The 17,552-nt window shown below is 38.9% G+C and overlaps 1 protein-coding gene across 9 annotated transcripts in view; it reads right to left on the bottom strand.

Moving 5' to 3' along the window:
• Positions 1 to 17,552, bottom strand: part of arhgap9 (Rho GTPase activating protein 9) — a 144,837-nt gene that overhangs the window by 22,265 nt on the left and 105,020 nt on the right. For all 9 annotated transcript variants that reach the window (XM_062038039.1, XM_062038040.1, XM_062038033.1 and 6 more), the window contains 6 exons: positions 13,783 to 13,878; positions 13,617 to 13,715; positions 13,450 to 13,555; positions 12,979 to 13,098; positions 4,456 to 4,554; positions 832 to 909 (listed from right to left, as the gene is read on the bottom strand). In XM_062038039.1, coding sequence (XP_061894023.1) covers positions 832 to 909; positions 4,456 to 4,554; positions 12,979 to 13,098; positions 13,450 to 13,555; positions 13,617 to 13,715; positions 13,783 to 13,878 — 598 coding nt within the window. The remainder of the gene's footprint in view (positions 1 to 831; positions 910 to 4,455; positions 4,555 to 12,978; positions 13,099 to 13,449; positions 13,556 to 13,616; positions 13,716 to 13,782; positions 13,879 to 17,552) is intronic.

Here is a 17,552-nt window from a genome sequence, read left to right as displayed (position 1 = left end):
CCATTAATGCTGATAGGTACATACAGGTTTTGGAGCAACATATGTTGCCATCCAAGCAACGTTATCATGGACGCCCCTGCTTATTTCAGCAAGACAATGCCAAGCTACGTGTTCAATCAACGTGGCTTCATAGTAAAAGAGTGCGGGTACTAGACTGGCCTGCCTGTAGTCCAGACCTGTCTCCCATTGAAAATGTGTGGCGCATTATGAAGCCTAAAATAGCACAACGGAGACCCCCGGACTGTTGAACAACTTAAGCTGTACATCAAGCAAGAATGGGAAAGAATTCCACCTGAGAAGCTTCAAAAATGTGTCTCCTCAGTTTCCAAACGTTTACTGAGTTTTGTTAAAAGGAAAGGCCATGTAACACAGTGGTGAACATGCCCTTTCCCAACTACTTTGGCACGTGTTGCAGCCATGAAATTCTAAGTTAATTATTATTTGCAAAAAAAAAAAAAAAGTTTATGAGTTTGAACATCAAATATCTTGTCTTTGTAGTGCATTCAACTGAATATGGGTTGAAAAGGATTTGCAAATCATTGTATTCCGTTTATATTTACATCTAACACAATTTCCCAACTCATATGGAAACGGGGTTTGTATCTCACGGTACACCAGTGTGCCGTGGCACAGTGGTTGAAAAACACTGCACTAGGGGTGGTCTCTCTGTGCACATCCATCCATCCATCCATTTTTACCGCTTGTCCCTTACTTGGTGGCGGGGGGTGCTGGAGCCTGCCTGAAAGTAACCTGGACTCTCTCTCGTTTATTATTTATGGCTCATTTGATGACAATTAAGCATAAGCCTTTCAGTCCCACTGCTATCCTCACCATGGTTGACCAGGAAGCGAAGTTTCTGAATGACCGCCAGGTTCCCAGACACCCTGTAGATGCCATCAGTGTCCAATCCTGCAACATAGCATACACAATAAAGTCAGCTCCTCAGCCTGCAATAACAATTACTCACCAAATGCTTGCACGGGGAGCTTTGTTTTTGTTCCATAAAGTCAACCTGAGTTTGTTTAGTTTGGTTTAGTCTTTATTTAAAGGGACAATGCACAGAAACATTAAGCTCAAAGACAAAAATGTTCTGCACCAGATTATAGCTAAATAGCTCATTTCCCTCTGCAGTCCCTGGCTACCTAAATTAAAGCAATACAATTATAACAATAAAATTATGCTATAGCATGTAATCAAATTAAGAAGTCATGAAATGCCCTTTCATTGACACATACTTATACATTACAATCACCCCTCCTTTACATCATAACACAGACAATACATGCTCTTGTTCACATTTGTCATCATTTGTAAAAACAACCATGATTCTAACAGACACACCTCACAGTTTACAACAAAATGCTCTCATGCATAAATATAATACACATTAGGTTGACATGTCAATCGTAGTGCCCACCTCAGTGACCGTGTCAGCAGTTTTGATTGCTCCAAAGCCACTTTTTAACTTCAATTGTGAATGAAGAGTCATCTGTTTGACTTTTCAAGTTGGTTGTGAGGTCGTTCCATTCCTTTATGGCTTTATATGAAAAGGCTGATTGTGCAAAAGATGTTTTACATCAGGGTACGCTACACTGCCCCCTGGTGGAGGCTCGTGTATTTCTAGTTGTCACAGCAGGTATAAACTGGACAAAGTGCTTAAGTGGCGCTGGTGCAGTGTTAGTGGAGAATGTGAATTAAAAAGTAAGCACGGCAGATAGAGACAAAACGTTCAATTTCAAGTAATATGAGGTTCTATCATCAAGATAAAAATAACCCGTATCCAAATCTCACCAGACTTGTCTCAAACGTATATATATATATATATATATATATATATATATATATATATATATATATATATATATATATATATATATATATATATATATATATATATATATACACATGTATATATGTATATACACATATGTATATATATATGTGTGTATATATATACTGTATATATATATATATATACTCATATGTATATATATATATACACATATGTATATATATATATATATACACATATGTTTATATATATATCTATATATATATATAGATATAGATATATATACATATGTGTATATATATATATATATATATATATATATATATATATATATACTGTACATGTATATATATAAATATATACATATATACATATAAATATATATATATATATATATATATATATATATATATATATACACATATATACATATATATATATATATATATATATATATATATATATATATATATATATATGTATATACACATATGTAAATATATATGTGTGTATATATATACTGAATATATATATATATATATATATATATACACATATGTATATATATATATACACATATGTATATATATATATATACACATATGTTTATATATATATATCTATATATATATAGATATAGATATATATACATATGTGTATATATATATATATATATATATATATATATATATAAATATATACATATATACATATAAATATATATATATATATACACATATATACATATATATATATATATATATATATATATATATATATATATATATATATATATATATATATATATATATATATATATATATATATATATATATATATATATATTAACATAAATCAACTTTTAAAAATACGTTTTCAAGCCATCTCTATGCAACCAAAAGCTTTTTTAATCTGTAACCTGTTTTTGAAAAAGTTTCATGAGAATTATTGTACCAAATAATACATCGTTATAATTGGTTTGAATCGAGATTCGAATCTTCACCCCTGGAATCTGAATCTGATCCAATCGTTAAGTACCCAAATATTCAAACCCCTATATTGTACGTAATGACGTAACTACGTACTTAACACATGCATGTGCAATAGCTCTGGATGTTGTTAGCTTATAATAGCAATACTGTTAGTTAGCATTAGCTGTCATTAAATCTATTCTATCATGACAACAACATGACTGCAAATTGTTCATTGCTTCTCTTGGACTGCTTTTGTACGTGTGCACACGCTTCCTTCACATACAGTTGTGGTCAAAAGTTTACATACACTTGTAAAGAACATAATGTCTTGGCTGTCTTGAGTTTCCAATAATTAATAATAATCTGACATCACATGGACAAAAATAAGATATTCTGAAGGAATGTTCTGTGGTTAGATGAAACAAAAATTTAGCTGTTTGGCCACAATACCCAGCAATATGTTTGGAGGAGAAAAGGTGAGGCCTTTAATCCCAGGAACACCATGCCTACCGTCAAGCATGGTGGTGGTAGTATTATGCTGTGGGCCTGTTTTGCTGCCAATGGAACTGGTGCTTTACAGAGAGTAAATGGGACAATGAAAAAGGAGGATTACTTCCAAATTCTTCAGGACAACCTAAAATCCTCAGCAGGGAGGTTGGTTCTTGGGCGCAGTTGGGTGTTCCAACAGGACAATAACCCCAAACACACATCAAAAGTGGTAAAGGAATGGCTAAATCAGGCTAGAATTAAGGTTTTAGAATGGCCTTCCCAAAGTCCTGACTTAAATGTGTGGACAATGCTGAAGAAACAAGTCCATGTCAGAAAACCAACACATTTAGCTGAACTGCACCAATTTTGTCAAGAGGAGTGGTCAAAAATTCAAGCAGAAGCTTGTGGATGGCTACCAAAAGCGCCTTATTGCAGTGAAACTTGCCAAGGGACATGTAAGCAAATATTAACATTGTTGTATGTATACTTTTGACCCAGCACATTTGCTCACATTTTCAGTAGACTCATAATAAATTCATAAAAGAACCAAACTTCATGAATGTTTTTTGTGACCAACAAGTATGTGCTCCAATCACTCTATCACAAAAAAATAAGAGTTGTGGTAATTATTGCAAACTCAAGACAGCCATGACATTATGTTCTTTACAAGTGTATGTCAACTTTTGACCACGACTCTACGTGTCGACCAGACAGGGTGAGTGACCGCCGTAAACAACAATTTTTTTTATTTTTTAAATATAGACAATTGTAGAACACATGTGTTCTGTCAAACGACTAATGGTAACATAAGCTCGCCAATGGTGTTCTTATTATCTTGTTGCAAGTTGCAAACTTTTAAAATGCATTATTTGGCGTGTCAAAAAAATCCTGCACTCAAAATGTTATCCATTGAATTCAGCTCGCCAACACATAAAGATGAAAACAATGTCCTTGGCAGATCTAAAAGAAAAAGACTGCATTTCTTGCGAACTCTCTCTCTCTCTCTCTCTCTCTCTCTCTCTCTCTCTCTCTCTCTCTCTCTCTCTCTCTCTCTGGGGAGGGCATAAAAATGCTCTGCAGAAAAAATATTTCATCAATATTTCATGTCCTAGCAGAAAACATCTTTTTATTTGTCCATCACATACTGGAACAATGAACAAGTTTGCACTTGAAGTGTGTCTTGTTGTGCTTTCAGTCTACCTCTCTTCTCCACCGTCTCAGTGCACAGCCTGACGAAGCGAGGGACCGTGCTCTTCTCTCTCTCGCACAGCATCTCCAGACAACAGCCGAACACTTGATCTGGGGGGCGACGACACACACACACACACACACACACACACACACACACACACACACACACACACACACACACACACACACACACACACACACACACACACACACACACACACACACACACGTTCTTGTATTTGTTACCTTCTTAAGACCTGTGAAAAATGCCTACCTCTTTAGGACCCCCCTTTCTAGATATATAAAGATTTGTATTTACAACATTAATAATATATACATACTATGCACATATAAAAAAGCTTGTTGTGGAAAAATGAGTTGGAATTTCACAAGAAAAAGGTCACAATTTCACGAGAAAAACTTAAAATTTTGGCAGTATTGTAATAAAAGTCGTCATTTTCCTCAACGCAAGTCAAAATTTTACAAAGAAAAACTGAAGATTTGTGCAATATTATGCTAAAAGTTGGAATTTTACTCAATAACAGTCGCAATTTTACAAGAAAAGCAAAACATTTTGGCAATTTTACGAAAAGAGTCGCAATTTTACGCGACAAAAGTCACCATTTTTATAAGGAAACTTAAAAATTTGGGCAATATTATAATAATAATCGGAATTTTACTTGCCAAAATGATGACAAAAGTCCTAATTTTACTCGAAAAAATGTCGCTATTTTACAAGAACAACAAAAAAATTGGCAATATTGTGATAAAAGTCAGAATTTTTAGTGACAAATGTCACCATTTTGCATTAACAAGTAATAATTTTACATGAAAAATTTATAGTTTTATGAGAAAATATTGCAATTTTAAATAAACAGAAAGAATATGAGAAATTGTTCCCAATTTAATAAGAAAAAAGCCGACACATTGTGAGAAAAAGACTGCTTTTACGGTATTTTTCGGAGTATAAGTCGCTCCGGAGTATAAGTCGCACCGGCCGAAAATGCATAATAAAGAAGGAAAAAAACATATATAAATCGCACTGGAGTATAAGTCGCATTTTTTGGGGAAATTTATTTGATAAAACCCAACACCAAGAATAGACATTTGAAAGGCAATTTAAAATAAATAAAGAATAGTGAACAACAGGCTGAATAAGTGTACGTTATATGAGGCATAAGTAACCAACTGAGAACGTGCCTGGTATGTTAACGTAACATATTATGGTAAGAGTCATTCAAATAACTATAACATATAGAACATGCTATACTTTTACCAAACAATCTGTCACTCCTAATCGCTAAATCCCATGAAATCTTATACGTCTAGTCTCTTACGTGAATGAGCTAAATAATACTATTTGATATTTTACGGTGATGTGTTAATAATTTCACACAAGTCGCCCGGCCAAACTATGAAAAAAAACTGCGACTTATAGTCTGAAAAATACGGTAGTTAATTTGTTTTATTTTTAAATGTTTAGTTTGTAATTTGTTTTTAATCTTCATTATTTACTTCAAGTTATTACAGTATGTCTCTATATACATATTCATTTATTTATTTTTAAATTATTTTTTGCCAAAGGGGGCGCATTTCAATTTCTTACACACACTTGTTATTACATATGTTGACCAGAAGGGGAGCACTTCACATTTTTACACACACTTGTTATTTCATATGTTGACCAGAGGGGGAACACTTAAAACCGACACACAGTCAATTTGAAAAATCCCTCCTTTTTGGAACAACCCTCATTTTGATAGATTTCACCACCGCAAATGAGATCTCAATTTTTAGTTTTTGAGTAATGTGCTTAAGGTCGATGACAAAGGAGTCACGGACCACAGATGGCCCCTGTGCCGAACTTAGGACAACTCAGCTGTAGAAGCTAACTGTTAATGGCCACTATAGTCTTAGTAGCGTAGTGCATTTGTTCATCCTATGGTCACGTATGGGTTGTCTTACGTCAGCACCGGAAGTTGTAAAATCAGCTGTTCACCTGGCGGCTTTTTCGTGGATGAATAGGGAAGTCCTTCTTTAGCTGTCGTCTTGTTTTATCATATATTGCTGCCTTTGCACCTGAAAATGTTTAATTTTGTATGCACATTAAATCAACCAAAAAAAAATCCTGACTTTGGAGCAATGTTCACGGACTCTAGTATTTGCCTCTCTATTAGATGCAATGGTTTTCCTGTATTGGGACCATGATTTATGTCCTAACTTGTTCACCGGTCCTCATACTGTATGTAAGGTACTTTTCCTTGTTGATGTCTCAAGAAGGGTAGAGATACAAGAACACACACACACACAAAACACACACACACACACACACACACACACACACACACACACACACACACACTGTTCAGAAGGCTGTAATACACATTGACTTTCTGAGTGCTGAGAAATTCATGTGGTACATTGAGAGTGGGTACTGGGAGACCACCTCTTGATGATGCAAGGCAGCCCATGTGCTTGGCTCTATATTCTATAGTGTGCATAATTAGTACAGAAAGTTATGCACGAGCTAATGAGGAAATTGATGATAATGCTCACTTTTAATTGACACATTTTTTATAAGGAATTATTTCATTCATTTTCTATACGACTTGTCTTCGTTAGAGACACAGGTGAGCTGTGGCCTATCCTAGTTGACTTTGGGCATACTACAGACAAAGAACCATTCAAACCTATGGACAATATAGAGCAGTGGTGTCTAAAGCGCGGCCCCTTGGCCATTTGCGACCCGCGGGTTACCGTATTTTCCGGACTATAAGGCACACTTTAAAAAAAAACATTTCTCAAAACTAATGTAAGGAATATGTTTGGTTGAGCTTACCCACCTCAGAGCTATTTTATTTGGTACATGGTGTAATGATAAGTGTGACCAGTAGATGGCAACCACACATAAGAGATACGTGTATACTCCAACATGATGGCAGTCACACATGAAAGATACGTATAGACTGCAATATGATGGCAGTCACACATAAGAGATATGTGTAGACCGCAATATGATGGCAGTCACACATGAGAGATACGTGTAGACTGCCATATGATGGCAGTCACACATGAGAGATACGTGTAGACTGCCATATGATGGCAGTCACACATAAGAGATACGTGTAGATTGCAATAAGATGGCAGTCACACATAAGATACGTGTAGACTGCCATATGATGGCAGTCACACATGAGAGATACGTGTAGACTGCAATATGATGGCAGTCACACATAAGAGATACGTGTAGACTGCAATATGATGGCAGTCACACATAAGAGATACGTGTAGACTGCAATATGATGGCAGTCACACATGAGAGATACGTGTAGACTGCAATATGATGGCAGTCACACATAAGAGATACGTGTAGACTGCAATATGATGGCAGTCACACATGAGAGATACATGTAGACTGCCATATGATGGCAGCCACACATGAGAGATACGTGTAGACTGCTATATGATGGCAGTCACACATAAGAGATACATGTAGACTGCAATATGATGGCAGTCACACATAAGAGATACGTGTAGACTGCAATATGATGGCAGTCACACATGAGAGATACGTGTAGACTGCAATATGATGGCAGTCACACATAAGAGATACGTGTCGACTGCAATATGATGGCAGTCACACATAAGAGATACGTGTAGACTGCAATATGATGGCAGTCACACATAAGAGATACGTGCAGACTGCAATATGATGGCAGTCACACATAAGAGATACATGTAGACTGCAATATGATGGCAGTCACACATGAGAGATACATGTAGACTGCCATATGATGGCAGCCACACATGAGAGATACGTGTAGACTGCAATATGATGGCAGTCACACATGAGATATATGTGTAGACTGCTATATGACGGCAGTCACACATAAGAGATACATGTAGACTGCAATATGATGGCAGTCACACATAAGAGATACGTGTAGACTGCAATATGATGGCAGTCACACATAAGAGATACGTGTAGACTGCAATATGATGGCAGTCACACATAAGAGATACGTGCAGACTGCAATATGATGGCAGTCACACATAAGAGATACGTGCAGACTGCAACATGATGGCAGTCACACATAAGAGATACATGTAGACTGCAATATGATGGCAGTCACACATGAGAGATACATGTAGACTGCCATATGATGGCAGCCACACATGAGAGATACGTGTAGACTGCAATATGATGGCAGTCACACATGAGAGATACATGTAGACTGCAATATGATGGCAGCCACACATGAGAGATACGTATAGACTGCCATATGATGGCAGTCACACATGAGAGATATGTGTAGACTGCAATATGATGGCAGTCACACATAAGAGATACGTGTAGACTGCAATATGATGGCAGTCACACATGAGAGATACGTGTAGACTGCAATATGATGGCAGCCACACATGAGAGATACGTGTAGACTGCAATATGATGGCAGTCACACATGAGAGATACATGTAGACTGCAATATGATGGCAGCCACACATGAGAGATACATGTAGACTGCAATATGATGGCAGTCACACATGAGAGATACGTGTAGACTGCAATATGATGGCAGTCACACATAAGAGATACGTGTAGACTGCAATATGATGGCAGTCACACATGAGAGATACGTGTAGACTGCAATATGATGGCAGTCACACATAAGATACGTGTAGACTGCCATATGATGGCAGTCACACATGAGAGATACGTGTAGACTGCAATATGATGGCAGTCACACATAAGAGATACGTGTAGACTGCAATATGATGGCAGTCACACATAAGAGATACGTGCAGACTGCAATATGATGGCAGTCACACATAAGAGATACATGTAGACTGCAATATGATGGCAGTCACACATGAGAGATACATGTAGACTGCCATATGATGGCAGCCACACATGAGAGATACGTGCAGACTGCAATATGATGGCAGTCACACATAAGAGATACATGTAGACTGCAATATGATGGCAGTCACACATGAGAGATACATGTAGACTGCAATATGATGGCAGCCACACATGAGAGATACGTGTAGACTGCAATATGATGGCAGTCACACATGAGAGATATGTGTAGACTGCTATATGATGGCAGTCACACATAAGAGATACATGTAGACTGCCATATATGGCAGCCCCACATAAGAGATACGTGCAGACTGCAATACGACTCAAGTAAACAACACCAACATTTTATATGTTCCCTTGAAAATATAGAACATTACACACGGCGCTCAAAAATCTATCAAAATGTTTTAGTAGGACTTTGGTAAGCTATGAAGTCACACACCGCTTGATGGATTGTACTATGCTTCAACATAGGAGTATTATTATGGTGTGTGTATAAAGTAAGACATATTGTCTGGCGTTTTGTTTCGCAATATTATGCAAAACAAACTTTTCTTACCTTCTGGTACCTGCTGATCTGTATTTGGGATCTGCATAAGTCCTGAAAATGTTTGCGCGTCCGCCTTTGTAGTCTATAATCTATCTTTTCCTCTATCTTCTTGTTATGGGACATTCATCCTCCGCTGTTGCCATTTCTAATATAAAGTAGTGTAAAGTTCTAACTTATATCTGTCAGTAAACTCGCCATGAAAGCACTAAAACATACCGGTGTAGTGAGTTTACATTATCCACCCAATGAACTTTAGTTATTCGAGAGTTTCGGTCGGACGGTTTTTCACGAGACACACTTCCGGTGTTGTTGTTGCACTAGTGAGCCACGGATGAGGAGATGCTGCTCCGTTATTGATTGAAGTAAAGTCTGAATGTCATTAAAACAGTTAGCTCCATCTTTTGTCACTTCTTCCACTCCCGTCCTTGCACGCTACACCGCTACAACAAAGAGGACGGGGAAAAGACGCTGTCGAAGTGGAGGCACGTAAATAAGACCGCCCACAAAATGGCGCATCCTGAAGCTACTGTCAGAAAGCGACTTGAAGATGATGTGTAAAACATCATGTATGCAACATTTTGAGCAAAGAACCACCATTACATGTTATGTAGACCACAACGAAGTCTTTTACATTGAGAATAAAATCACAATATGACCCCTTTAATGCACCTTATAATCCGGTTCGCCTTTTGTATGAAAACCGACCTGAATAGACCCGCTCATCGGCAGTGCGCCTTATAATTCGGTGCGCCCTATGGTCCACAAAAATACGGTACTCCAATACCAGGAGGGTGTGCCTGAGCAAGGATGGTTTCGCCCTATCTTAGTGAGAAAAACAATTGTTTTGATGCAAAGGAGCAACACTTTGCTTCTTAATAGTTAATAAATATTATCTAGCCTGTTGGTGTGTTCATACTAGTTTTGTAACGTTACCAATATTTTGGTACTGGTACTAAAATTATTTCGATACTTTTCAGAACTTTTCTAAATAAAGGGGACCACCAAAAAATTGTATTATTGGCTTTAGTTTAACAAAAAATCTTAGGGTACATTAAACATATATTTATCATTGCAATTTGGTCCTTAAATAAAATTGTGAACATACTAGAAAACTTGTCTTTTAGTAGTAAGTAAACAAACAAAGACTACTAATTAGTCTGCTGACGTATGCAGTAACATATTGTGTCATTTATCTACCTATTATTTTGTCAACATTATTAAGGACAAGTGGTAGAAAATGAACTATTAATCTACTTGTTCATTTACTGTTAATATCTGCTTACTTTCTCTCTTAACGTGTTCTATCTACACTTCTGTTAAAATGTAATAATCACTTATTCTTCTCTTGTTTGATACTTTACATTAGCTTTGGATGATACCAACAATTTGGGTATCAATCCGATACCAAGTAGTTACAAGATCATACATTGGTCATATTCAAAGTCCTCATGTGTCCAGGGATACATTTCCTGAGTTTATAAACATAATATACATTTCAAAAAAACAAAAGAAGATGTCGTGATGCCAAAAAATATCGACATCATCATAGTAGTATCGACTAGATACGTGCCTGTACTTGATATCATTACAGTGGATGTTAGGTGTAGATCCACCAATGGCGTTTGTTTACATTTTGACGCCGGTGAGCTACGGTGTGTAGTGAAGCATGTTTAGCTATTCCTCGTCCTGCAGAGATAATACTTGTAAGAAACGTACTTTATTTGTCGCCATGGAGACCAGGATTAGTGATTTGGAAGTAGCTAAAACACTGGCATTACACTGCAAAAACTGAAATCAAGTAAGATTGAATATCTCAAATAAGGGTGATATTTGCTTATTTTCTGTCTGATAAGATCATTCTTCTCACTAAGCAGATTTTATGTTAGAGTGTTTTACTTGTTTTAAGGGTTTTGGTCCTAAATAATCTCAGTAAGATATTACAGCTTGTTGCTGAGATTTGATGACCAATATTGAGTAAAACATGCTTGAAACTAGAATGTCAACTGATGCAAAGCTGTGTCATTAACTCTAAAGGCTTAGTTGGCCACATGCGTGGACAGCACCTTTTAGCTCTTATTTCCAAAATTGTGTACACTACTGAATTGGGGTCTTATGGCCCTTTTGTGGACACTTATACTGCTATCTGGTGGTGTCAGAAGAGTATAACATACAATGGAATTTGGAAAAAAAAAAAGTGTAAAAATTACAATTTGCATGTCACGACACATGAAGTACACGTTTGTGTACTTATGGACTAAGTACATCATGTAAAAAGATGATTTTTAGTTTTTATTCTAATTAGGGTCCAATAAGCCCAAATAGAAAAGAGAAATTAAAAAAAAGCATGTAAACAAACAGCTTGGGCCTTAAGATTAACACTCACAAGTATAAAACTACTTTTTTAAAGTAATAATTTCTTACTTCAAGCATGAAAAAAAAAATCATGATGCCGAGCGCATATCATTATGTCAAGATAATGGCACTAGCATTTACCTAATTGAAGAATATTTTTCAACATACTGAGAAAAAAGGTCCCATTTTTTTTTCTACCAAGAAAAGTGCACTTGTTATTAGTGAGAATATACTTATTTTAAGGTATTTTGGGGTTCATTGAGGTTAGCTAATTTTACTTGTTTTGGAAAGTCTTGACAAGTCAAATTTTCTTGTTCTATTGGCAGATAATTTTGCTTAGTTCAAATAAAATACCCCTCATTTTTGTATTTTTTTTCTTCTTGTTTTTGAACACTGACTTTTTGCAGTGCACTGGACGGACATTAGCCGCGAACTAGCTAGCCATGTCTTAAAGCACCTCTTCCTGAGGGTGTTTCAGTGTTATAACTTCTCCTTTATCGTTAGTTTTTAAGCCTAAATGCGTCCGTTCTCCCTTTTCTGTCTCCACACTGTGTCTGCTTGTAAGTACTCTGTGTGTGTGTGCCGCTGAACATGCTCCTCTGCTGGTGAAACCAGCAATGTCACGACGTGATTTCCACGCGGGCGCGGTGGGGTGCGGTGTGGGGCCGCTACGTTTCAGAGACGGTATAGTACCGTAAATGATTAATTAGCATCGTGGTACTATACTAGTACCGTACAACCCTGGTTCATACAAATGGAGATGTACCTTTAATGAGGCCCTTCTCCTGCAGGGCCTGCAGAGGAGGCCTCCTTAGGATGAGCTTCTTCAGGCGTGTTTTCACCCTCTTCTTCTCCGTGTTCTCCAGGTTGGAGGCCGAGCGAGGGACTGCAAGGGGAGGGCGAAGGCGGAGGGCAGAAGAGGAGAAGGAGGAGGTCAGTGTGGGGCATCCCAGCGTGGGGCGGGGCAGCAAATGAGAGGGGATGGTGGTGAGGATGAAAAGAGGAAGAGCCGGGCGGCGCCGCAGGTGAGACGAGGCCAGCGGCGGGATGACCTGCCACGGCGGCCACGTGAAAATGTAAGTGGGTTGAATGGAGGAGAGAATGGAGGAGAGGATGGCTGGATGTAAGAAGCCTGTGTGGAGGTGGAGAGAAAAGAGCGACGATGATGATGATGATGCCAGAGTGGAGGAGGGAGGCGGAGTCTCGGCGGAGTGGGAGTTGGACGGCAAACGCTTACGTGACGTTCTCCTGTCGTCTTCGTCGCCGCTGTGGTCCAACATCTCCACGCTGCCCGCTCTCCTCAGAGAGTAGAGCAGAACGTTGTCTAACGGGTTTTCTCGGTCCTGGAAGAGGGGGTGGAATATTACACGGGCTGTGACGCCACTGGAAGTCGGGCTCCCTCACCAGCCTGTGGATGACGCTCTGGATGGTGTGGTACCACTCTTTGATCAGAGAGCCCGTCTCCGACTGCAGCAGGAACTCGTTGCCCGTGACAGTCCTCAGCTGGGACACAAAGTCAAGAGTGGAATGTGCGTTAGTGGAAAAATGAGCGTTCCTCTGGGTTCTTTACCTTAAAGACATTCTTCTTGCTGGACAGCTCGTTGGCCCAGTGCAGCTGTGCTCCTCTCAGGTCAACGCTGCTCTCAGGGCGACTGTTGCCTGGTTTCTGGTTTCATCAAAGACACCATCCGCAGCCGGTTAAATCATGAGGATTATATCTTACCAAGGGACATTATAATGGACATTGAAGGGGCTCTTTGCGACATTTACACGGAAGCAAAAGTGTTCTGTGGTCTGACAAGTCCACGTTTCAAATTGTTTTTGGAAACTGTGGACGCCGTGTCCTCCGGAACAAAGAGGAAAAGAACCAACTACCAGCTATTGCACCACGAATTGATTTACTTGGACCCAGACTTAAACAAGTTGAAAAACGTATTCGGGTGATACCATTTAGTGGTCAGATGTACGGAATATGTACTATATTGTGCAATCTACTAATCAATCAATCAATCAATCAATCAATGTTTATTTATATAGCCCTAAATCACAAGTGTCTCAAAGGGCTGTACAAGCCACAACGACATCCTCGGTACAGAGCCCACATACGGGCAAGGAAAACTCACCCCAGTGGGACGTCAATGTGAATGACTATGAGAAACCTTGGAGAGGACCGCATATGTGGGTAACCCCCCCGCCCCCCTCTAGGGGAGACCGAAAGCAATGGATGTCGAGTGGGTCGGACATAATATTCTGAAAGTCCAACACATCAGCGAAAGTCCAGTCCATGGTGGGGCCAGCAGGAACCATCCCGAGCGGAGACGGGTCAGCAGCGTAGAGATGTCCCCATCCGATGAACAGGCTAGCGGTCCACCCCGGAGCAGAGTAGAAAAGAAAAGAAAAGAAACGGCAGATCAACTGGTCTAAAAAGGGAGTCTATTTAAAGGCTAGAGTATACCAATGAGTTTTAAGATGAGACTTAAATGCTTCTACTGAGGTAGCATCTCTAACTTTTACCGGGAGGGCATTCCATAGTACTGGAGCCCGAATAGAAAACGCTCTATAGCCCGCAGACTTTTTTTGGGCTCTGGGAATCACTAATAAGCCGGAGTTCTTTGAACGCAGATTTCTTGCCGGGACATATGGTACAATACAATCGGCAAGATAGGCAGGAGCTTGACCGTGTAGTATTTTATACGTAAGTAGTAAAACCTTAAAATCGCATCTTAGGTGCACAGGAAGCCAGTGCAAGTGAGCCAGTATAGGCGTAATATGATCAAACTTTCTTGTTTTTGTCAAGAGTCTAGCAGCCGCATTTTGTACCATCTGTAATCTTTTAATGCTAGACATAGGGAGGCCCGAAAATAAAACGTTACAGTAATCGAGACGAGATGTAACGAACGCATGGATAATGATCTCAGCATCGCTTGTGGACAAAATGGAACGAATTTTAGCGATATTATGGAGATGAAAGAAGGCCGTTTTAGTTACACTCTTAATGTGTGACTCAAGCGAGAGAGTTGGGTCAAAGATAATACCCAGATTCTTTACCGAGTCGCCTTGTTTAATTGTTTGGTTGTCAAATGTTAAGGTGGTATTATTAAATAGATGTTGGTGTTGAGCAGGACCGATAATCAGCATTTCCGTTTTCTTAGCGTTGAGTTGCAAAAAGTTAGCGGACATCCATTGTTTAATTTCATTAAGACACGCCTCCAGCTGACTACAATCCGGCGTGTTGGTCAGCTTTAGGGGCATGTAGAGTTGAGTGTCATCAGCATAACAGTGAAAGCTAACACCGTATTTGCGTATGATGTCACCTAGCGGTAGCATGTAAATACTAAAGAGTGCAGGGCCAAGAACCGAACCCTGGGGAACTCCGCACGTTACCTTAACATAGTCTGAGGTCACATTGTTATGGGAGACAGACTGCATCCTGTCAGTAAGATAAGAGTTAAACCAAGACAAGGCTAAGTCTGACATCCCAATACACGTTTTGATACGCTCTAATAAAATATTATGATCAACAGTATCGAAAGCGGCGCTAAGATCAAGAAGCAGCAACATAGATGACGCATCAGAATCCATCGTTAGCAATAGATCATTAGTCATTTTTGCGAGGGCTGTCTCCGTAGAGTGATTTGCCCTGAAACCGGATTGAAAAGGTTCACAGAGATTGTTAGTCACTGAGTGTTCATTTAGCTGCTGTGCGACGATTTTTTCGAGGATTTTCGAGATAAACGGAAGGTGGGACACCGGCCGGTAGTTCACCATGAGGTCAGGATCGAGGTTAGGTCTTTTGAGTAGAAGATGAATAACCGCTTTTTTGAATGCTAGGGGAACAGTGCCGGAGGAAAGTGATAAGTTTATAATATTTAACACTGATGGACCTAATAAAACAAAAAGCTCCTTGATAAGTTTCCCAGGAATTGGGTCAAGTAAACATGTTGTTTGTTTTGTCCCATTTACACATTTTGACAATTCCTCAAATGTTATTTCATCAAAGAGGGAGAAACTATTTTGGAGGGCAGTGTCCGTCGTATATACAGTCGTATCTGTGTTAATAGAACCCAGTTGTAGCTGAGATGCATTGTCTTTAATCTCTTTTCTAATGACTTCAATTTTCTTATTAAGGAAATTCATAAAGTCATCTGCTGAGTGGGTGGAGCTACTGGGAGGAGTCCCTTGTTGGGTTAGCGATGCTACTGTACTAAACACAAATTTAGGATCATTTTTGTTGAGGTGGATGAGATTTGAGTAATATTTAGCTTTAGCTGAGGTAAGCATGCGTTTATAAGTTATTAAACTATCACTCCATGCTTGATGGAAAACCTCAAGTTTAGTTGCACGCCATTTGCGTTCCAGCTTTCTACAAGATCATTTCTGGGCTTTAGTTTCTTCTGTAAACCATGGGGTACGCCTTTTAGGGGCCCTTTTTAGCTTTAGCGGTGCTACACTATCAATGGTGTCGCGCAGGGCGTCGTTAAAGCTGTTAGTGAGGTTATCAATAGAGCCCACATAATTTGGGAATGGTGCCATTACCGAAGGCAGTAGGTCAGTAAGAGTCGTCGTTGTGGCAGCATTAATGTTGCGGCTGCTATAGTAGTTATTATTATTATTATTAGTTTGTTGACAATGAGTCAGAACTTCGAATTTTATAAGGTAATGATCGGACATTACTTTAGTGTACGGGAGTATCGTAACTTTGGAGGTGGTGACACTCCTGACAAGCACTAGATCTATCGTATTACCGTTGCAATGCGTGGGTTCATTTATTATTTGTGTAAGACCACAGCTATCAATTATAGTCTGGAGCGCCACGCATGGAGGGTCCGATGGGGTATTCATATGGATGTTAAAGTCTCCCATTATGATTATATTGTCGGCGTGCGTCACTAGATCAGCAACGAACTCTGAAAATTCATTGATAAAGTCCGAATAGGGCCCTGGGCGCGGTAGATGACAGCCAGGTGCAGAGGCAGCGGTGTGACAAACCTCACAGTAAGCACCTCAAACGAGTTATATTTATTATTTAGGTCCGAGGTAAGGTTAAAGTTTTTGTTGTATATTAGTGCAACACCCCCACCCCTTTTAATGGGACGGGCAATATGCGTTCCCGTATAGCCAGGAGGAGACGCCTCACCCAGCGCAAAAAATTCGTCTGGTTTGAGCCAGGTCTCGGCTAGACCAACGACATCAAGATTGTTGTCTCTAATGACTTCATTAACTAATAACGTTTTGGAAGACAATGACCTTATGTTTAAAAAGCCCATATTATAGGTAGTGGGCTGTTTTGAGGAGTTTTTGTTGAAAGTATCCGTAGTAGCAATATTAATAATGTTACGT

This window comes from Entelurus aequoreus, linkage group LG26 (assembly GCF_033978785.1).
Source record: "Entelurus aequoreus isolate RoL-2023_Sb linkage group LG26, RoL_Eaeq_v1.1, whole genome shotgun sequence".
Classification (NCBI taxonomy): Eukaryota; Metazoa; Chordata; class Actinopteri; order Syngnathiformes; family Syngnathidae; genus Entelurus; species Entelurus aequoreus.
This window is presented reverse-complemented; position numbering and strand designations above follow the sequence as displayed.